The sequence below is a fragment of the Acanthochromis polyacanthus genome, chromosome 13, assembly GCF_021347895.1.
Source record: "Acanthochromis polyacanthus isolate Apoly-LR-REF ecotype Palm Island chromosome 13, KAUST_Apoly_ChrSc, whole genome shotgun sequence".
Classification (NCBI taxonomy): Eukaryota; Metazoa; Chordata; class Actinopteri; family Pomacentridae; genus Acanthochromis; species Acanthochromis polyacanthus.
In genome coordinates, this window is record NC_067125.1 from 7,264,341 (window position 1) to 7,286,990 (window position 22,650).

Genomic DNA, 22,650 nt, shown 5'->3' on the forward strand with positions numbered 1-22,650 from the left:
CAGCCATTACTTTTGAATTGTTGATTTTGATTGTTGACATCAGCAAAAAAATTTCTGAAAATTTGCAAAACCTCCAGGAAGAAAACTCCAATAATTCCTTAAAAGTTTGCCTTAAAAGTTTTATTTTTTTTTAAAAAAACATCCCCAAAATTTGGCAAGAAAATGCTTGGAAATATTTTCAAAAAATGACTAAAAATCTTCCAAAAAAATCTTAAAAATATCTAAAGTGATTCCATATATATATCAGTAAAACTTCTAATATTTTCTTTAAGAATATTTAGTAAAAAATCAACAAAATCCAGCCAAATTCGCTGGATTGTGGTTGTTTTTTTTCTTCTAAATTTTCTTTAAAAAAATTTTAACATTTCTTTTTTTTTTACCAAAAAATGTTCAAAGATTTCCTAAAAATGTTGAAAATGTGGACATCAGAAATTTCACTGTGAAAATATGTTTTTTTTCTCCACATTTTCAAACTTTAAAACGGGTCAATTTTGACCCACAGGACGAGTTTTCTTGTAAAATTCAACTCAAAACAAGACAATTTCAAGATTGTTTAATTTAACAAGATATTTAAGGTGCATTGTCTTAAAACGAGTCCCTCCATCTGCTGAAATGCCACTTGTTAAGTGAATCAAGTGGGATTAAAAATAAGACAAATAGACTTGGTAAGATTTTGAGTTTTTGCAGTGTTGAAGCGTATTTTGATGGTTGGACTGTTGTTTTTAAGAAAATGAAATCAGAGGATGACTGTTCAATCTAGAAATTGTGCTGCTGCATGCTCGCTGTTTCTTTCCAGCGGTGTCAGTAGCAGCCTGACTGGTCTGTTACTTTATCAACAGATGCACTGAGAGCAGAGACTAGCTGTCAGAGGACGCAAACAGGAAACAGCAACAGGGGAACTGAGTGTGTGTGTGTTTCCCCACCCATGCTTAGCTGTTTCCTATTCAGGCTGCCCACTGGGGGACACACACACACGCACACACGCACACAAGTTGTTCAGCTGGTTTCATCCCGTTGCACTCCTCCCTCCTGTCTGAAGTCTCAGCCTCGCTGTTTTCTTCCTCTCCAGTTTCAGCGAGGCCAGACCTGTGCTCATGCAGCAGTACTGTATGCGGCTGTATGTAGGCGCTGCATGTGTCTGCGTGAGTTATTTTAGCTGTGGAGGGCGTCTAACCTGCAGCGGGTTGAGTTGTTGCCCCTTGCAGGTCTCGACAAATGTTTTTCTTGGATTGTGTCTGCAGGTCCTGAAAATCTTGAAAGGCACAAATTCAGTCAGAAAGGCCTGAAGGGCTGGTCCCCTGCCTCACAAACAGACCCCTGATGTGGCTTTTCGTTGAGAGGTCTAAATGTTTCAGGTGTTTTCTCCTTCATGAAGGAGCTGCTAACTTATAGGTGGAGCTGAAGGAGAAACACAGAGTGATTTCTTGCAAGGTGGAAAATGTATGAAGTGCACACGCAGCACTTCATCCACCCAGTGACGGGATGAGAGCGGAGAGAACTGTGAGATCAGACTGTCGACTATTTTTACTGCGGTGGAGATGGCAGGGTGAGATGCAGGAAGTACAGTGTATGCTCTGTTTGCTGCATGTGACCACTTGAAAATGATGGGGGTGCTGAATAAATGCTAAAGGTCAAGAGTTACTCAGTAATTTGAGATGAAGCTGGCTAGACAGAGGGGCAGTCACCGACATCGGGCTCATCTGGCAGCAGTCTGACCCAGCGGTGGCTGTTTTTTTGGGGTTTTCTGTGCTGCTTGAATGACTGTAAATTCCTTCCAGGCATAGAGGGGACTTAACACTCACTTAGAGACATCCCCGCCCTTTCAGGAAACTTTTTCTTGGAGAACACTTTAAAAAAAAAAAAATGTTGTGAAAGCCCATTAGTTTCAGTCTAAAATATGTCAAGCACCAAAAAATATCCTATTAAAAGGGAGCATGCGATGACATCAGGTCGATGGAGGTATGCCGTCTGGTGTTCATCATCTGCTGTTTGCTAATCTTACGGCACACTTGGCTGCTCTTTATGATGAATGAGGTTCTATCCTGTGCGTCAGGACAGGACCGGTCAGAGCTGGTTCTCAATGCTCCGGCAGCAGGCAGCTGGAGTTTCCACTTGCTGCAGCAAAACCTTCTTCCTCCTTTCGTTTCTCTATTCTCTCCTCTCAGACGGCTGTGTCCAGTTTCCTCTTTTTCTGCCTCTGTCCGGCTTGAAAGGCTCAGCATGTTTTCCCACTGCCTCGGTCTCTTTGTCACCTCACGTTCTGCCTTTTCCATTTCCATTTTCAGCACTCAGCACACACTCTCATCCAGACTGACTTGCTAAATCTGAGTAAAAGTGCAGGATGGTCGAAAAGTTGCAATTACAAGGAAAACTTTTAGCGAAGTAAGAATCTACAGTGGTTAGTTTGAAGCTAGATTCTCAAAAAAGAAGTGCAACAGGAGTTTCAGGCTTATCTGGTACCATGCTGAATATATTTACATCTGATTAAGTTCACAGTGCAGAGATAAGAGTTAAAACAACAGGTCTATACTGTAGAAACAGCACTCTTGCCTGAAGCCCTGCTGAAATATCAACAAACAAATGTGCTCGTTCTATACAAGTGTGTCACATAGTGCACAGTGTACCTCTCCTTTCACTGTGCTGATAACATTCAGCACTCTCACAAAAATAACATCGAATCACCGCTGGTCAGGTTTTGACTGGCATATATTATTATTTGAAGTAAAAAATTAATTAATTATTTAATCTGTTTAATTAAAATTAATTAAAAATCTGTTTTACACCATTAACTGGAGCCTACAGCTGTGCTAGCACCTCTCTGAGTTTACAGTCCACTACATTTCTGTGAACATGCTAACATTTTCATAATGTCAGTGCTAAAATGGTAATATTCATCACGTATAATGCTTGCAATGATCACCAGCTTAGTTAAACATGCTAGCATGCAGGTTGGGTTACGTGAGTTCAGGTGGGTTTATCCCAATTCAATGAGCTGCTGTTTTAAAAGCTCTTCTTTTGTTGGCAAATCCAAGCACATTTAAAAACGCTTATTGCTCCATTACATTGAGGCTTTGGCCCAAGAACTGTTGGGTGTTTTTTAAAATCTCAAGATTAGCCAGAAAGAAAGTTGAAGAGTGAAGCCAAGAGGTGGCCTGAAATGACCATGACCACCACGCACTCAAGTATGACTAACCTACATAACCCATATTTTGTAGGTTAGCCTGTTAAAGCGCTACACCTGTACTCCTTAGAACTAGATGTATATTCAGTAACAACTGTTTTTCTGGCATAACATTTTTGCGGAACAAAAGCGGATCAGATACAGTGCCTATCATAAGTATTCACCCCCTTTGATGTTTTACCCTTTTATTGCTTTCATAAATTAATCATGGTCAATAAAATTTAGCTTTTTAACAAAAAAATATAATTATAATATAATTTTCTTTCATTGACATTACTTTATAGAAATCTGTTTTCACTTTGACATTAAAGAGTTTTTTCCAATAATTTTTTTTGCTAAAAAAGCTAAATTTTATTGACCATGATTGATTTATGAAAGCAATAAAAGGGTAAAACATCAACCTCCATTTAAACACATGCAACTAAGCAGTTCTGACCAACCGCAGTGTGTTTTATATGGAAATACATCGTGTTTATGTGAAGAGTTAGATGTGGATTAAGTCAAAGATCTTGTACAGACTCCTGAACAATGTAGGACTGAACCTGCAGTCAAAAGAAAGAAACTGAAAGTTGGATGTCTCAACCAGTTGGGTGTCCTGAAGTCAATTTTGAATTAACTGTGTTACATGTATCCCTTGTGTAATTTAAATTGTAATTATCTTATTTGCTATATCAACAATAAAAAGCTTAATCTAAGCAGTCATTCCAGGTTTTGCACAGTAGAGAGTTACATCCAAAAAAGCTTATAACGCTCTATATAAGCAATTTATTAAAGTAACTGACCAAAAATGATCATTTGACCTGCAACAATTTGCTGGAAACAAAATTAACAAGACATTTTTCCACTGTAATGTGTGCAGTGGTCTCAGCCCGGCCTCCACTATGAAACCTGTGCTGCTACTGCCTTTGACTCCTCTACATAACACATGCACCAGCTAGTAAACCTTTTACTTTGTTCAATTAACAGTTCATTGAGTTTTGTCAACCTGTAAGTGAACTCATCATTCCAAACTAAATGTCAACAGTTCTGACAGTCCTGAAGCAACACCCTAAAACAATTAGACCCACTTGTTAATTGGCTTTTTCCACACGTTTTTACTCTTTGTTTGTTCTGCACACATTTTCTTTCATTCATGTTTATACCATCCGTCAGATAAACTTTCTGCACGTGCACCTGCTACTAACCGAACTCTTCCAGTGGTCCCTGATCTCTTATCTCCAGGTGACTTCTCTGAAACTGTAACAGACCTTTAGTGGCTGTTCAAATACAGAGTCCATCTATGTGTGTGTACTCTCTGCATGGATACACTATGAGCACAGAGCCAACAAAAGAGCTATTCAGGGATGAAGCAACCACAAAGTAGGTGGTGGGTGTGATTATTTTGAAGAGGTATCTGTGTACAAGGCTGCTCTCTTTTTTTTATCCTTCACCATTCCCACTGGTGGTCATGTACCGATTGGTATTAGTGATGTAATGGAGATTAGGAGATTGATCAGACTAGTTAAGGATTATTAAAGTCTGTGTTTAATGAAGCTGAAACGGGTAAGTGAGGGAAAAGAGGTGAACTTCCGAGAACAAACGCCTCTGATCAGAAACTACATAATCCCATACTGTACCTTAAAGGCTGAGGAACACAGGCAACACATTCCTTTGATGATTAGGAAATCACCAAAACAAGCCACCGCTCTCTGAAGTAAAACCTTAGAGGGATTAGAACTAAAAAAAAACACATTTTTTTACTAGTTTGCAGCACAGGCAGAGTCGGTTGGTTTATCACGTTGGTCTAGACCATAAACTGTATATAAAAGATACATGCAGCCTCCAGGTCTTAAAGCAAAGCCAATACAGTAATTCCTCAAACCTGCCTTCTTTCTAACAGCCAGCAGGGGCCGACTCCATCGGATGCAAAAAGACTGATTGTCTAGAAGTCCTTGAGAAAATGACATTGATTGCTTCTCACTTGATCTGTTCCCTCACTAAACATTTTCCAAATTAGTGTATGGTCTCAATCACTAGTTTTAAATCTCCTTCAACACAGCATGATGTTCATTTACTAAATTATGGTCCCATTTAGAGGAAAATAGACGATAAAGCAGGGTATGTCTTAGTGGTTGGCTACCTTGTGACTGGCAGATCACTACTGTATCGCTGTGGGCTCAGATCTACCACACATGCTTGTCACATCCAGTTTCAAACTACTAAGATACAGACAGTCAAATGCCAAACTGTTGGGTTCACATGTAGGGTTGGTCCACAAATCAATGGTTGACATCGAGGTGACTGACAAGGTTTTATATGCAATCTATGGTCCACATAAATTGTCTCAACAACTATTGGATGAACTGCGATGTAGCTTAGTACAGATATACCCTTTGAAGGATCAGTAATAATTATGGCGATTCCCTTGAGTTTTTCCAATTGTTAGCATTATAAAACCAAACTATAGATAATTAACATACTAAATATTACTGTTTATTGTCAATGTTGCATTTATGTTATGTCAGAGTTGACAGCTGGTGAAGTTACATACTTCTGACAGGTCATATATATGTCACTTGAGACAGAGAAAAGTATGGAAATGTTGGCAAAGGCAAGCATTATAAATTTATTTCTGTTTATTATATCCATTTGTCAGATGCCATGTACAAAAGCATTAATCTAATGCAACGTTAAAAATTGTACTGTGCTTGATTTAGCTTTTAGCTCACTTACATCTGCAGTCTCTGGGCAGAAATACATTTAACACAAACAGGACAAACTTCAAGGTTTTATCCTCTCCTAAAACAAATCAATAATATCAGCATATTAACGCTGTAATGGATGTTAGCTGACATTTAGCTGAAGGCTGGTTTAAGCTCCACAGAGCTGCTAGCCTGCTAACGAGCCTCAGTCGTGTTTACAAGGCGTTTACAGAATTCAGCTGCTTTTTAGTGCCGTTTATGAGCAGAAACATGAGAGCTGGCAGGTGTGTGTAGACAGGAAATGGCCTAATGGATCAAGTGTGTGTTTATGACAGTTCAGACAGATTTAATCTAAGTATCTGTAATTATGTCTGTTGTCTGGTGACTGTGTACAGTTACTGCACTGTCAGTTGTTTAGCGTGTCTGTTAGCGCCTGAAGTCACAACAGATTCTTTGTCCATCAGTGTTTAACAGTCTCAAACTCACCTGTCTGCCTGACTGATCTGTTATTGACTGGAGCTACAAAAACACTCTCCTCTGCTCCTCGTCAAGCCTGACAGCTGCTCCTCCCATCAACACACTCACCCACTCCTTATCCAGCTGAACCCATTAATCCCTACTTCTTCTTTCGTGATTAGCGGCCCAAACCAGTTTGTGACACGTTTTTTTGGAAACAGCCGCCTCAGCAGCTGACTGTGACTCACAGCTATAGTAACCCAGAGAAACTCCCAGTATGACATAAGCTCAAAATCAGGCCAAATGCTCAGCTGAATCAAAAAATGTGAGACATGGTTTTCACTGCGGTTTGGGCAGGCTGCGGCACACTCACATGATTTTGTTGTTTTGTCAAACATGCGCTTGCAGAAATGATTGCCTCTAGCAACAGTGCTGCTTCCAAATAGACCTGTTCCCGGAGCAAACAAATAAACCCGGGTGTATTGGTGGAGGAGACACAGAGGAGGTGAATGACAGAAAGGTTATGGACTGATTATCCATGCTGTAAATGCCTTGTTTCTTTGTATCTGCACTGGATATTTGGACCCTGAATGGAAAGTTGTTAATTTGATCTACTGATTTAGGGACTATGTAAAAATCACTTAAAAAACTCTTCCCAGATTTTCTTTAAACCCTCGTTTTGAAGTAAAAATTGGTTGCAGAATATTAAATTATCACTTGTGAAGCTCAGTGTGGTGCTGTTTTGGCAATACCTGACCCCTCCAAACAAGCTAGTCCAACAATTAGAGAAGAGGTGGAGTGGGAGAGGTGTTGAGGCAGGTCATGCAAATATATTTGAGCTATGGACCGTCCTGTGACCGCACCCACCTGTCGCCCAAAGCAGCCACACCCTTAATTATGCGTAACTTTAAGCCTTAATACAATATAAACAGATACAAAGATTCTCCCTCTGTACAGTTGTAGTGAAAAGGAAAGTTAACTAGGACCAAAACAGCTTTTATACCGTGCTGTAAATGTGTTATTTTCTGCTGTAGAGTTGAACATTATATCACGGGGGGTCAGTAGGGAGTGACTCACTTTTGGATTCAGCCTCAAGTGGTCACTTGAAGAAGTGCAATATTTGGCTTCATTTTTCAGGTGTGGATCCTGTTGCTTGGTTTTGACAAAGACTAGAAATAACTAGACTCCCCTCAGTGGCTACCTGCACATAGCTGAGTCTTTCCCCCTTACTGATATTCACAGTACATTGCAATATTGTATATTTAAAGTTATTGTTTTGGCCTTTATTATAGTGCACAGTGGAGAGAGAGACAGGAGAGTTGGGGAGAAACATAGCTCCTGTTTATGGGTCGCCCACTAAACCTGTTGAGCTACAGGGGCGCCCATAACTTACAGTGTTAATAAATCTCTTGCACAAGTCTGTAAATATGAAAAAGACCCTCGTCACAGTCTGGAGGAGGATAGAGCATCAGCGGGGAAATCTGAACGTGTTGACTCTGCATTGATATACTGAGCTGGCCTTGATTCGTCGTCACAAATCTGCTGAGATGGTGATCTGTGTCTCCCCTCTTCTGCTCTCCACCAACTGGGCTAAAGGTCAGCCATCCACCATGCCCCACCACCCGCCACGTCAGTAAATCAGTCACCTCATCTGATGTGTCAAAACTGACTTCCTTTGCTTGAGTGCCGCTGCAGAGAATCAGCAGCGGGAGAATTCGGGGGGCCTTGTTATTTTGGATGTCATGGCAGGGGCGTAGCAATTTATGGAGCTCACCTTTGCTCTGATTAGTCCGGGGAGTGACGTCTGAGTGGGGTGAGAAGGTTCAAGCAGCTGGCTAACAAGCTTCACCCCTGTGGTGAACACGTCGTCTGGATGGACGCGTGGACGGACAGATGAGGACAATGAGAGATGAACTGAATGCAGTTCTGTTATTTATGAGCCATAATGATGCTTTCAGTAAAGACTTACTCCCTGCCTTACTGCTGTTGACTTGGAGTTTGATTTCTTCTCCTCGTGTATCTTACTTTGAAGCATCCAGATGGCTTAAAGTAAAGCTGACATACATCACAGCCTCTCAGCCACATCTCCTTTTTTGCTCTCTGTTTTTGACTTTCTGAAGAGGGCTGTTTACATTTTTAAGTTGCCTGGTTATGAACAGCATGTGCTTTTGTCTTATGTCGAGGGTTGGGCGTCATTATGAAAGACTTTCTGGCTTTTCTATTTGAAATGCTGGAACAAATACAGTGTGAGAAACGCCCGGATGCCAGCAGCACAGGGTGTACTTGGTGGTGACAGGCCCATCAGTAGTCAATAATGTAGAGCACTGGGCTGAACTACTTATGAGTATGCATGCAGTTTGCTACATTCTTTCGCAGCAAGTGGCCATTTGTACATTTTAGTGGATTGCATAAGGACAAAATATGACAATAAAGATCAATGTGCAACCTAACATGCTTCCCACAGGACAAAACTGAAGTAATTAATCTACTGTAATTAACTTAATCCAATTATAGATGTAATTGTGGCCAGCAGCAGCTTGACTGCTCCAGGATGCAGCCTGTGGTTGACAGGGGTAAAAGTGAATGCTGAAGCATAGCCTAGCAGCAGCATAAACAGAGTTACAAAGTCAGTGAACTGACTCTGAATCGTCTGTTTCCTAGCAATATCCATCTAAAGTTTGCAAACATTTCCCACCGTGAGTTATCTGGTCATACTAGACCAGTTAAAACTGTTACAACAAAACTCCTGAATGTACTGAATTGGGCAAAGGTGTGTTTTATTTCATGTAAATTCAGCATTTCATGTCATCTGTCAAAGGTTACTTAGCCTGTCTTTAGGTCAGCTGGATATTTTGTGTTTCTTAATGCAGCAGCACAGTGGACAGTTTCAGAGCCCTTTTTTTTTATGGCTTTAAAGGTGCGGTCAGTGATCCTGGAGAAGGATTAGCTAGTTTCCATATTTAGATTGTTGACGCTGCCCCTCCACAATCAACAGGCGCAAAACTTGCTGGAAAAGTGCTGCATGGATCAACCCGAGCACATTTACAGAACCACTGCTGTGAATGAACACCAGATTTTATTCAGTGTGCGATCAGAACAGACAGACAGCGGACTGAGATGTTTACTGAATCTGACTAAAAGTTCACTGGATTAGAATCACACACTTTGCCTTTAAGGCCAAACCTTCATCAGTGAAGCATGGGAAAGCTGTTTCTCTGCTTTCACAATGAAATTCCAAGAGAGCAAGTCTAGTCTGTACCTATGCGTGTTGTGTTACCAAGTGGATAATAGATTTTTTTTTCTCCTTTAAGCCCCGGAGTAGTAGTGTTTCACAGAAACCACTTTCAGGTTTCATGAAAAAAAATCTGCTGTTTTATGTGTTTATTTGTGTTTAAATGACCTTCCTGTGTATTCGGTTTGTAAGCTGATCTGTTCTGTTGGCTCTCTGTAGCTTCCCAACATGTTTGGAGACCTGAGGTCGACCTTCATCGCCCTGATGATCGGATCCTATGCTTCCTCTGCTGTCACTTTCCCTGGCATCAAGGTAACATCTAATATGTTACATTCTTCTCCTGATTATTTATATACCCCAAAATATTTGTTTTTCTGTCCTCATCTGTCGCATTTGTGTTCTATCTAGACGGTGACATTTACTCGGATACAAATCACTGCTACGAGAGAATGGGGTATTGATTCTCCATTATGATCTGTTTGTTTGGTTCCGTCTGCATGCATGTAGGTCATCTATGATCTGGGTGCCACCTTCATCTCCATCCTGCTGGTTTGGGCCGGCTGTGCCTGCCTTGTCTTCCTCAACTGCTTCGTCAACTGGCCTCTGGAGCCTTTCCCCGGGCCAGAAGACATGGACTTCACGTAAGACAACCACACTTAGTGCCACACGACAAAGGCATTTAAACATATGTGCAGCCTGCAGCCACCATTGTTAAGCAGCCATTGTTGTGTTATTAGCTAACCTCAGGTTATACTTTCTCTAAATTGATTCCGACTGAGCCCAGACAGACTGCATCCTCCACAGAGATCACTGCAATGCTCAACACACATGTGCAAGACATGCAGGCTCACTCACTTCTGTGAAGTAAATCCCAATGTAATGCAGCAGAGACCAAGTGAACCCTAAAGGGGAAAGACCATAAAACCAGATGATCAGCCAGCTTTGCTCTCATTTACCTGGATTTTCTATGCTTCCTTTAGTCTTTTCTCTCTTCCTCTCTGTCTCTGCTGGCATTTTTTCTTCCTCTCTGTTTTCATTTGACACTTTCCTGTGCTGTGTATTTTGTCTTCCCAATCACCCCTCATGTTCTCTCTTTTTTTCTTCGTTCTCTCAGGGTCAAGATCAAGTTCAGCTGGCTGGGCTTTGACCACAAGATCACAGGGAAGCAGTTTTATCGGCAGGTGACCACCGTGGGGCGGCGTCTCAGTGTTGGCCACTCAATAAAGCAGCAGCAGCAGCCGCCCAAAGACCTGGCCACACAGGAGGCCAACAAGCTGTGCCTGTCCACTGTCGACCTGGAGGTGAAGTGCAAGGGCCAGGAGGAGAGTAAGTCTGAAACGGAAGATCTTATTTTAAAAATTCTGTAGCGTTAGGAATCTGTCGTTGGGTGGTAGTGAAGCCGAAGCTCAGTGAAGCGTTGAGTTCTCTCTGTATGAGCCCATTCACAGCTTTTTCAGTGGCTTTTGTTGCCATCTGATTATGAAAAGTGGAATCCCCCTCATACAGCTGACAGAAGTCACTGCTGTCTGCGCGCCTCAGATAAGTGAACATAAGTGCTCCTTTTGCTCAAATGATTCAGTCTTGTGGACAGGGTGTCCCACTTTTTGTTGTGTCCTTTTTGCCAACTTATGAATATTCATCTGAGCATCTCAAAAGCCAGTCTGGCCGAGTAAATGAATGAGGCAGGAGAGCTGCTCTGTGTGCCAGATTTGTCTGAAAGCTCCATGACGGACAAAGGCAGTCCAGACGAACAGTCCATCCCACGGCTGTGGGGCGGTGCAGCGAAAAGAGCAGTTTAGAAAGATCTTCATTAACAGCTATGTCGTTTTTCTTGCACATATGTTTGCAAGGTTATGAGCGTCAACTAATAATCCCATGTGCAGTAAATTATTCAAACTGGTGTGAAAAGCCTTGACTGACTTTTATGAAATCCATAAGCCCAAAGTATGTCCTAAACCCCCCTAAATTTAGCCTCTTTATAGTGCAAGCTTGCTTAGATCTAACCACAGTTTGTTTAATCTGTCCATTAACATCCTAATTGAAAGCCTATTTCAGTTGCATTATTCATCTAATATAGCTAAGTTTTTCATGTTGACAAAGATATTGTTTCTCTGATGAACAAAGGTTGTATCCTTTCATTTAATTTTCATGTTCATTTTTTCTACACCAATAATGAAATAACTGTACAGTCACAGAGTATTATCATCTGATTCTTTGTTACCCATTAGCTCTACAGCGCAAGTTAGCCTCTTTTCATTCATCGTTTTGGTTTATTATTAATGACTTTGTTTCAAGCCCCAATAGGCAGCCATTTGTTTAGAAAAGAAGCTCTGATACACACAGTTGGACAGGAGCTAAACACACAAAGGTAGCAGCTAGTAGGTGACCATAGTTTAGCAGCTAAGGAGACAAGCATTTTCCTCTGGAGTTAGCAGAGATCAAAACAGAGCTAATTAAAAAAAAAAGGAGCAGATATTGGACTTACATTCCTCTCATGACTGGATTTGGGATTCTAGCTGAATGCTAATGTCACTAATGTTTCTGTTTAATGTATAAACAATATGCTTGCTAACCAGTGACTTTAAAAGGTGATAATACTGTATGCTAGTGTTGTGCTTTTAGCTTGTTCTGTTTCCTCAAGTGGCCAACCACAGCCAGTTATTGCCTCTTTAAAAAACAAATAAAAACCTCTTTCAGAACATTAAAGCTCTACAGTCCTTAAACTTTCAGTAATCAGAGTGTTGTTGGATGGAAATCCACTGCATAGTTATAAAACATACAACCTAGATGCGTGACCTACATCTGTACACAACAATTAGACACAAGCACCCTTAACATCTCTGTGACAGCCCTTCACTGGCCCTATATCCATGCTAACCTCTGTTACCCCGACACCTCCAGGCCTCCTCAGGCCCTCTTGGTTCTCCTCCCGGGGTCAGAGACTCCCAGCGGGTGGGTCTGGTTGCTCCCCTCTCGGTGTCTTTGGTACCAAACGGACCGTGGAATCGGTTCGGACCTTGTTCTAAGAAAAGCTGCTCAGCAGGTGTGTGGCGCACTGGCAGGGAGCTCTCCAGATGCATTGTTGTGGATTGAAGCGCGATTCAAGTGTGTGTGTGTTTGGAGTGTGTTCAGGATGCCCATGGTTGGTTTCATAACAGCTGGACATGTTCCGTCTGTCAGGAGCTTTAAAGAGGCCCATATTACACACAGACCTGTTCCCCCCTCACTCTGCTCTGATGTGACAGCAGCTCTGAAGGTCTGCAGAATCTCCACATCTTAGACCTAGTTTCTGTTCGCTTTGGCTGAACACTCAATCCTGGGACCTGAGAGGACTCATCTGAATTTCTGTAGTTAGTAAGAATTCTGTTACCAACTACAGCAAAAGTTAGTAACAAACATAAATCATGTGACTGCATGGATTAATTAGATTTATATGTTGAAGTAAATGTTAAAATCTTTTTTTTCCTACGCTCTCAGCCTCCTCTGAAGACTTTGACCTAACTTTGAATGTTTTTTGTTTGCTTTGATCATGATTTTGCACTCAATTCTAGTGGTAAAAGATGCACATTTTGCTTCCTGCATCACATTCCTGAATGCCTCAAAGTGCTCATAAACATTACAATTCTTTACGAGCTTGACCAAGCAATTCCTTTAATTAAGCCTGAGATGGATACCTGTTGTTCAGGGCAATAAACCCATCTGCTCCATCTGTGCACCCACCATTAACTGCTCTGTCCAGCGCTTCACCATATGGACAGTTTCCATTTATATTCACAACTTTGATTAATGATCAACTCTTCCTCGAACCCACTTTTCTTTGAATCCTCCATTCTCTGTGCTTTTCGTTCATGTTAAGACGTGTTGCCGTAGCACCCAGATGGCAGTGGGAATATTTAGATGACAATCTCTTCCACCTTAGCAGGAGATAGACCTGGGGGAAGGCACTTTGGTGTACAATGTGTATTTATATGGTATGAAAAGAGTTTAAATGTGACAACAGATTCCTAGAAGCAGAAGCATGCTTGGGCTTGTAGCTGTCTGTAGTGTACATGTTTAAGACAAAATGAATTATCATCATATAGGTTGTGTATTAAAATGCTGTGCCTGACAGGAAACGTGTGCAGACAACACTGAGAGTGCAGTCATACCTTTTTGTTGTGTTGAAATGAACTATAAAGTTTTTGTTTTGGGCCATGCTAACTCAGTTTTGTTTGGTTAGTTGTTCTGACCCCAGGATGAGTCCTACTAAATTTGGGATTAACTTTTCATCAGGTTGACTCTTGCAGTTTTTAGTGGAATATCTCCACAACAACTACGTGGGTTGTCAGTAAATTGGCTGCATATATTCATGGCCCTATCAGGATGAATTGGAATCACTCTGGTAACCTCATAAAGACCCCATCCAAAAAGAGTTCCTATTCGAATGCTAACATGCTGAGCAACTATGGAAAACATGGTAAACATTATACCTGTTAAATGCGGCCATTCGTGGTCACGCTGCCTGAAAACATCCTCAGAGAGCTGCAAGGTTCCCTCTAAACATTTAGCCTCATTCCGTAGTAAATGATCACATCCTCCTGAATTCACTTGCATATGTGAAAGCCCATGAAAAGAATTTATACCACAATTTAAGACTTACAATCTCACCTGAAAGCCATTTAGTGAAGACATTTTTTATGTTTATTAGTTCTTGAAGTCAGTGTCTCTTTTTGTTCTGAGAACTTAAGTAACCTTTTGGTCACAACATTTTATCTTAAGGTGCAAACAGTAGATATCTGTGAGACCATGAGTAAAGAAGCTGCGTTTTGCTGCTGAAAAACAAGTAAAAGAGGAGTTGGATGGAATAGGTAACTGTAAACAGTATGCACACTATGGGAGCAGTAACCCCATTTTTTTCTGTTCGGGAAGCTTTTTAAAAAAATGCGCAATCACCATGTTATATAAAAGCAGCAGCAGTGACGCATTTTGAAAAACACAAGACTCCATGTAGCTGTGTCCTTGGCCAATATTTGATTTCTTTGTGGTTATTAACAGTGATTTGATCTGGCTCTGACTTTAATGACATCTCCTCTCTCATTTCCTCTGCAGCTCAGTCTTTCATGAAGAGTATCTTCAGTCCCATCTTCCTGCTGAGCCTCATCACCATGTGTGTCACTCAGCTGCGCCTCATCTTCTACATGGGAGCCATGAACACCATCCTGGAGTCCCTGACAGACGGAGACCTCAGCACAGGTGTGTGTCGCTGCTCGCAGGCAGCTGATCGAAGTATATCTGAAAACACAGGTGTTGTGTGAACGGTTGCTTTTTATCTTTAACGCCTCTTTAACATCCCTGTCATGCTGGCTTCCTGCTGCTGTTGCAGTGGAGAGGATGGAAGTGGGTAAGAGACCTGAGGCCAGACAACCACCTACACTGTCCACCCTCCCCTCAAACGTCTGTCCACTTTAGCTGTCTTGTCTAGAGCATGAAGTCTGGAGTAAAACGTTTAGTCACAATCCCAAAAAGCCCCATCCTGTCAGTGTCAATGTGCATCGCCCTCTAAACTCCTCATACCACTCATTTCATGTTCAAAACGCGGCATAAACCACAATAATAACTCGGTGGCTGCTGTCTTCTGTTTCTCAGTGAGCGTGTACACCTCCATCTTTGGCGTGCTCCAGCTTCTGTGTCTGGTCACCTCTCCTGTGATTGGCTACGTCATGGACTGGAAGCTGAAAGACTGCGAGGATGAGAATGATAAGAGTGCCAAGAGGTGAGCGTGGTTGTGTTTAGTCATAGGACGGAGGGAAGAGAAGACGAAACGAAGCGCTGATTCTGTTTTATCGTGTTCCGTTAGAGAGCCTGGCCAGCCCCGCCCCCCCAGCAAACAGATCCAGAAGATTGTCAACGCCACCAGAGCCTTCATCTTCACCAACCTGCTCCTGGTCGGTTTTGGATGCACCTGCATCGTCCCCAACCTGCCCCTTCAGGTACACAAACATCACCGGAGAGGGCTATTCCATTAGAATCACTGAATATTTTTAGGGGGGGATTCTCCTTCATGGGGTGAGTTAACACTGCAGAGGGGGAGAGATGTGCATGATGTTCACACAGGACACATTCACATGCAGTGCAGCTCCTGATGATTCTCAGTCTTTTACTGCCACCTACTGGACAGAACTGTCATTGCATGTTATTTACTGAGTTTCGTGTATCAAAAATGGAAATCCAGTTCTCAGAAAAAGCAGGGCAGCTGTGACCTGACCTGGTCTTTAATGGAAAACATATTATTTACTGTTATCTCCTCCTTTTCAGATTCTGTCCTTCATCCTGCACACCATTGTCAGAGGCTTCATCCACTCTGCGGTCGGAGGCCTCTACGCTGCTGTGTAAGTGTGTCACATGTTCAACAGATGACAGCATAACAATAAAGAATGACACAGTACAATAATTCAAAGCTACAGGCATTAATACCCTACTGTATCAGTCTGCACTATTATTGGAAGATTTACAGTCCACATTCATCAGTGTTTGTGTTAAAGGTGTTGGATGGGGCTGAGGTCAAGGATGACCAAGTTTTCCCACATTAAAATGGGAAAACCATTGCTTACTGAATGATAATATAACAGTAAAGTTACCATGAATGCACGCTCACACCTCAGGCCAATTTAGAATCAGATGTATATCTTTGGACTGTGGGAGAATGAACCTGTACGGACAGGGAGAACATGCAAACTCCACACAGAAATGCCCCAGTCGACCTGCAGGTTGGAACCCAGAACCTTCAAAGTTTACAAATAAAACACATGCATAAGTCATAAAAACATACTGCAAGAGAAGTACACATGCAGTATGTATCATAGATACAGTATAGACCAGCATGATCACATGTGTAAGTATACACATGCAAACACCTACTACAATTGATTAAAATTATTAAAAGGTCTTTCAATAAAGATATACTATCAGAAGCCATTTCAAAGTCGCCATAGATTTTGTGAATCTGTACACTCATAAGTCTTATGAGTTGACCTGGGAAGAGTCTTGTTCAATAACTGACTGTGTGCAGGCTGGTAAGAGCACAGTTTGGAGATAAAATGTATGATATTGTCTTGTAAGAAGGTGTGGAAAATCTGCAAATGACTGCAGCCGCAAATTAGCCATATAGCTACCACTGATGAGCTTAAAGAAATAGTGATTATTGGCTGGTTTTCTCTAAATTATTTATCTAAAGCAAGATACGAAAATTGTCAATATTTCATACCAGCACTTTGCCATATAACATTTGACCACCTGTGTATGTTTATTTTAAATTTGATTCCATTTTCAATTTGATTCACTTTTTATGATCAGATTTGAATGACCTGTTTATATCTACTATCCAACACATGCTGTTTGTCTGCTGCAGGTATCCGTCCTCTCAGTTTGGCAGCCTGACAGGCATGCAGTCTCTGATCAGCGCTCTGTTCGCCCTGCTGCAGCAGCCTCTCTTCTTGGCCATGGTGGGACCCCTGGATGGAGACCCTCTATGGGTAAGATCACACTGTACATGGACCTTAGCATTTCTCAGACTTTTTAACATTTTCCATGACTGCGTACCCTTACGTCTGCCTGACACCTATGTTGTCTTCAGGTGAACGTGGGCCTGCTGGTGCTGAGCATGCTGGGATTCTGCCTGCCCCTCTACCTGCTGTGCCACAGCCGCCACCTCCAGCGCCTCAGAGACGAACACGATGAAGATCCCAAGATCTACGTCAAGATGAACAACGGCAGCACACCCGAGGCCTGCGTCTAGACCGGGAGAAGAAAGAGCTTTTAAAAAGGGGAGAGGACGAGCTACACTGAGAAAGAAAGAGAGTGGAGGAGTTCTTCTACCTGTGTCACACATGTGATCACTCACTCTGAGACATCTCTATCAGTCCAGACACTCACAAACCTTTTACATTCCTCACACACATTACACTGCTCATCACACATGACTGAACACCACTGTGACACCCAGTTTCACCCTGTCTGACAATATACGCTGTGAAGAACCTCACACACATACACTGAAACCACACGAGAAGCTCACAGTCCCTCCACTGCACCTCTAAACAGACTAAAGGGAGAGAAAACAACTGTTTATGTCTCCCTAAATGACTCCTCCTCTTCACATCTTCTCTTCATTCTTGCCATTTTTATTTCATGCTGTTACGTCTGAAGGCCAACTGGTTTCGCCTCCGCCAGTCCTGCACAGAAACCACAGGAAGAGACGACGCCAGCCGATGGAAAGCCACAGTGAGGACATTTTCGATGACAAATATTTAAAAAAAAAAAAAAAAAAAAAAGTCTCAGTGACAGTATTGGTGTGTTGTGAACATTTTGGACTCCAGTAACCATGGCGACCTTGCTTTCTGATTGGTTCAGGTTTGTCTGAGGTGCTGCTCACCCAGCTGACTATCTCAGACATGTTTATACGTGAGAAAAAGTACACACACACACACACACACACACACACATATAAGCACACAAGTAGCATCCTCAGTCATGGCATCTCCGCTTCCTCTTGTGCCCGAGGGCGTTAAACGCATGAGAATCCACAGGAGGTATCGGTTCAGGGTGAAACTCACACTGCAGCAGCTTTGTCATCAGCTCACAACACACAGAGAAGTTAGCAAAGAAAACGCTGCAGCAGCATCTCTATGTGGCTCTGTGCTCCCTAATGCAGCGTGATGATTTAGTTCCTGCTGTTAGACAAACAGTGCATGTTGCCAGAGACAGTGCTGGTCCTTTATTACTATTTCACTCAGTCACTGGTGCAGGAAGACACAACCAGCTTGCCATGTTTTTGTTTCATGTCCATACATTTAATATGTAATCGTTCACGTATTTACTTGCAATATGATCTCAGATGCGTTGTTTAATCTTTGTTCCTTATGCATGATGTGATGACGGTAAGGAGGAGATGTGTTTAGAACAGGTAGACGGGACAAAGACTGTAGATCTAGTGTGTTTTTAAAGGTTGGAGCAGCGTTACTGAAATGGCTGCTCAGATGAATTTGGGGTCTCGATTCGTTGTAGCAATAAGTGCTTCTGCGAGGTGCTGGCAACACACAGGCAACATTTTCAGGACTGCATTTCTGAATTGCAAAAGGTGCTAGTTGAATCACAGAAATTTGTTGTTTGTGTTTGGCTTTGAAGCGCTGTTGAGGTGCCACCAAATTACTAGTAAGAGCATGTTTTTCTTTACAACTCCAAAGAACCAATCAGCTTACCATTTCTGAATTACCTTTACTCTTTGTTTCTTATCGGTTTCGTGGTGATTCTGCACCTTAACACTAAGTGCAACCACAGCAGCAGCTCTGGGAAACTTGAATTCACCTCTCACAGACATAAAGGGAGATTTGCTGGAAGGTAGCAGGCTGAGAAAGATTCCCAGCTTCGGAGGAAAAAGCAAAGAGCGATGAGACTAAACGCAGACAACAAAGAGTCTTTGTATTTGAAAGAGAAACCCAGAACAGAAGCTTGGAGTGTGTAGACGATGATGCAGGGAGATAATAATTCAGTCTGCTGTCTTCAAATGCCATGCAGTCAAGCTCCTCAGATGATTTTTTTTTTCCTGCCTGGCAGTAACTGACAGAGGCACGTCCAAAGACAGCCATGACCCTCAGAGTGCCTCTCTGTGAGATGGGAGGAGTGGATCCAGGCAGGATGTGGCTCACCCAGTCCCTCCCTCCCTCCCTCCATCTAACCATCCATCCATCTATCTATTGCTTTCATCCACCCATTAAAACGTATCTTGAAATGTTTACTGTTGACAGAGTGGAGAGACAAGCCTCTGCTGCCACCAGACGCCCCCAGCTAAATGAGAATTGAATGGCACATGATGCACTTTAGACCTCTAAAATGGACCTCAGTCATGTATTTCTGAGCGGCCTGCACTGTAAACACGATGCATGGCCGTCTGCCGGTGGTGCATGATGCAAAGAATGTAGACTCAGAGCTTCGGATATAGATTTGTACTTCAGAACATGGGAACAGAAAGATGTTGTTATTTTTTTATACTCGGAAGAAAAACCTATTGCTTCACATGTTCGTTATATATCGCCGTTATGTACAAGGACAAGGTGGCAGAGGCTTGTCTCTCGGCTCAGGAGCCTCCATACGTCAATCAGAACGGGTTCTAAACTACATGAGCTTAGAAAGAAGCGAAAGAGGAGAAATGTGTGGAGTCAAATTGGTGCCGAAATTGTTGAAATGCGCCAAGATTTAAGACAAAGGTGAGGAAAATCGTGTACATTTGCATTTAAAGATTTGTGCGTGTTAAATTGAATGTTGCATAATGGATGTAGGAAAAGTACATTGTGCAAAATGAAGCACCTTAACTGTTCAAAATGCCACTTTTTGGTCAGATATGACCGTCGAAATTCCAAGCAAGGTCCACGACTGAAACTTTGGATTTTTAAAGATAAACCTATGCACAGTGTGCAGGAATGTACTGCATCTGTTCCCTTTTTTTTTTACTTCAAAATTTTTTATAAAAATGTACAAATCTTCAATTACGAATGTACCGTATTTATTTCCACCTCACGAAGCCAGATTTATGGTACAGCTGTCATTGATGTAACTGGTTAAGGCGCTAATTTAACTCCATACAGTGAATCTCTGGTGTCCTGTAGCTAAAATCAGTGTGTTCTGACCAGAGATTGCAGCCAGGTACAGATGCAGCGCTATGAATGTGGGTGAAGATGGACACTGATTTTTTTTTTTTTTTTTTATTTGCCCGGTAACCCACCCTGAACTCACTCTCAGCAGCGGCGTAATGATAATGTTGTCTTGAATTGATGTGATAACTGAGCCTGGCTGAATGAGTAACGAGTTCATTCCCTCAAAATGGGAAACCAATCAGCACTTTCCTTCACTGCCGTACCTTAACTGACTCACCCTGCCCTCAATGCCATGATCTCCCTGACCTAACCCCAACCTCCTAGGATAGGGATTGTAATCAAGTTTGGTTTATTGATCGATGTATTGATGAATTGTTTGTTTTTTTTCATGATGACTTCCTGGCCTCAGCGTTTGGTTGTGGGAGTTTTATGACAATGTGTGATGTTAAGAAAAAGATGTTGAACCCTGACGCCGTATTTCCTTTTTTTTTCTACCTACCATGCTCCAGTTTAGTTGTGTTGGCTTTTATTAAGCTTTCTTTCCATCTGATGTTTACGAGAATGTGTATTTTAATGTTCTTATGTTGTATATTTGGGTTTCTTTTGTCTTGTACCACAGTATAGCCATTGTCATTGACTTTTCAAGACATGCTGTTTCAACTGAAAGGAAAGAAAAAAAAAAGACAGATCATTATATGAAGCAAAATAAACACGATAATTTGTATGGATGTGTCTTTTATTTCAGATGGGGAGAATGAGCTTCTGTAGGAAGGATAGTTCATCTCCAGAGCAGTAGAGGTCAGACTTTTACTGGAAAAGTGAGGTTGACGGTATCTGCAGTTTAGTAGAGGGATCTTTTAATATATAATCAACTAAATCTGAAAAAAACCTTCCATCTGAGCTAATCCAAATCAGTTCTATTTTCATGCACAAAAAGTATAGTATATTCACTGCCTGACAAAAAAAAGTTGACACTTGGATTTAACTCAGCAAATAGGTAAGATCCTTCCATTGGATAATCACTGCAGTGATGAATATGTTTCAGCTGCAACAACTTATTTAATCCTAGCCGATGCAGGGAGGAGCTTCTCATTTCTTAAACAACCATGTTGGAAGACATATCCTGTGGTCATGGAAAGGATGCTGATCTGTATCAGAAGGGTCAAATTATTGGTCTGCATCAAGCAAAGAAAATGACTAAGGAGATTTTTGAAACTACTAAAAATAGGTTAAGAACCATCCAACATTTCATTGAAACTTGAAGGATAGTGGAGAACCATCATCTTTGAGGAACAAATGTGATCTGATGGGTTCAGATTTATCCTGTTCCAAAGTGACGGGGGCATCAGGGTAAGAAGAGAGGCAGATGAAGTGATGCACTCATCATGTCTAGTGCCTACCAGCCTGTGGGGGTTAGGGTTATGATCTGGGGTTGGTCAGGTTCAGCAACATTATGTTCCCAAAGAATGAGGTCAGCTGACTACCTGAATATACTGAATGACCAGGTCTTTACATCAGTGGAGTTTTTCTACCCTGATGACATGTTCCAAGATGATGATACCAGGATTCATGGGGCTCACATTGTGAATGAGTGGATCAAGGAGGATGAGATGGATCGACCTCCACAGAGTCCAGACCTCAGCCCACTGTGAATCTTTGGGATGTTCTGGAGAAGACTTTACACAGTGGTCTGACTCTCCCATCATCAATATAAGATTTTGGTTGAAAATTAATGCAGGTCTGGGGGGAAAAAAATGCTGTATCATTAGGGAAGCTTATTAAATGATACCACAATGAATGAGTGTCATATTCAAAGCTAAAAGCAGTCCAACAAAATATTAAAATGTGCGACTTTTTTTTGGCTGGGCAGATTCAAAATTCAAGATGTTTATTTGTCACAAACAGAATTACACATGGTATAATTCTATAGTGAAATGCACTGTGCACCTGTTCCAAAATCGAAACAATAAGAATAATGAAATAAACACACAAGAAATATGTATATATACGAACATACATACATACATACTCAGTATAGTATATTTATTGAAAACATGCACATTTTAGTTTCCTAATTTGAATACTTTCAGAGTCACGGGGCCTTTCAGTACACAGGGATGAGGTGATATTTTAATTTGTGTAACTCCCTAAAAGTACAATGTCAGATTCTATTCACTCAGGGTATTAAAACCATGATAATTGTTGCACGATCATTTTCCCGGCCCTGTAAATAACACTCATGGATGCTAGGAGGACACATCATCACTGTTGATCACAGTCAGAGGATAGAAACGGGCAACAGAAAAAAAGTTTCAGAACAAGAACCGAACACTATCAGAGGAGAAGTTAAGAGACTCTCAAACAAGCACTGAATGTATAGCTGGAGGTGATTTGTCCAAATTGTGATGTAAAACATGTGAACACCAATGTTGTTTCTCCATTTAGCAGCCCTGAACTTCATTCATTATATAA

The 22,650-nt window shown here is 41.6% G+C and overlaps 1 protein-coding gene across 2 annotated transcripts in view; it reads left to right on the plus strand.

Annotated features, from left to right (window-relative positions):
- LOC110961533 (large neutral amino acids transporter small subunit 4-like) overlaps window positions 1-20,902 on the plus strand; it is a 35,879-nt gene extending 14,977 nt beyond the window's left edge. The window contains exons 6-15 of one of the 2 annotated variants that reach the window (XM_022209197.2): window positions 9,770-9,862; window positions 10,058-10,191; window positions 10,665-10,876; window positions 14,639-14,782; window positions 14,913-14,930; window positions 15,176-15,302; window positions 15,387-15,519; window positions 15,845-15,918; window positions 16,938-17,061; window positions 17,163-20,902. In XM_022209197.2, coding sequence (XP_022064889.1) covers window positions 9,770-9,862; window positions 10,058-10,191; window positions 10,665-10,876; window positions 14,639-14,782; window positions 14,913-14,930; window positions 15,176-15,302; window positions 15,387-15,519; window positions 15,845-15,918; window positions 16,938-17,061; window positions 17,163-17,324 — 1,221 coding nt within the window. In that variant the 3' untranslated portion in view covers window positions 17,325-20,902. The remainder of the gene's footprint in view (window positions 1-9,769; window positions 9,863-10,057; window positions 10,192-10,664; window positions 10,877-14,638; window positions 14,783-14,912; window positions 14,931-15,175; window positions 15,303-15,386; window positions 15,520-15,844; window positions 15,919-16,937; window positions 17,062-17,162) is intronic. The other variant, XM_022209198.2, reaches the window with a different exon arrangement.
- The last annotated feature ends 1,748 nt before the right edge of the window (window positions 20,903-22,650 follow it).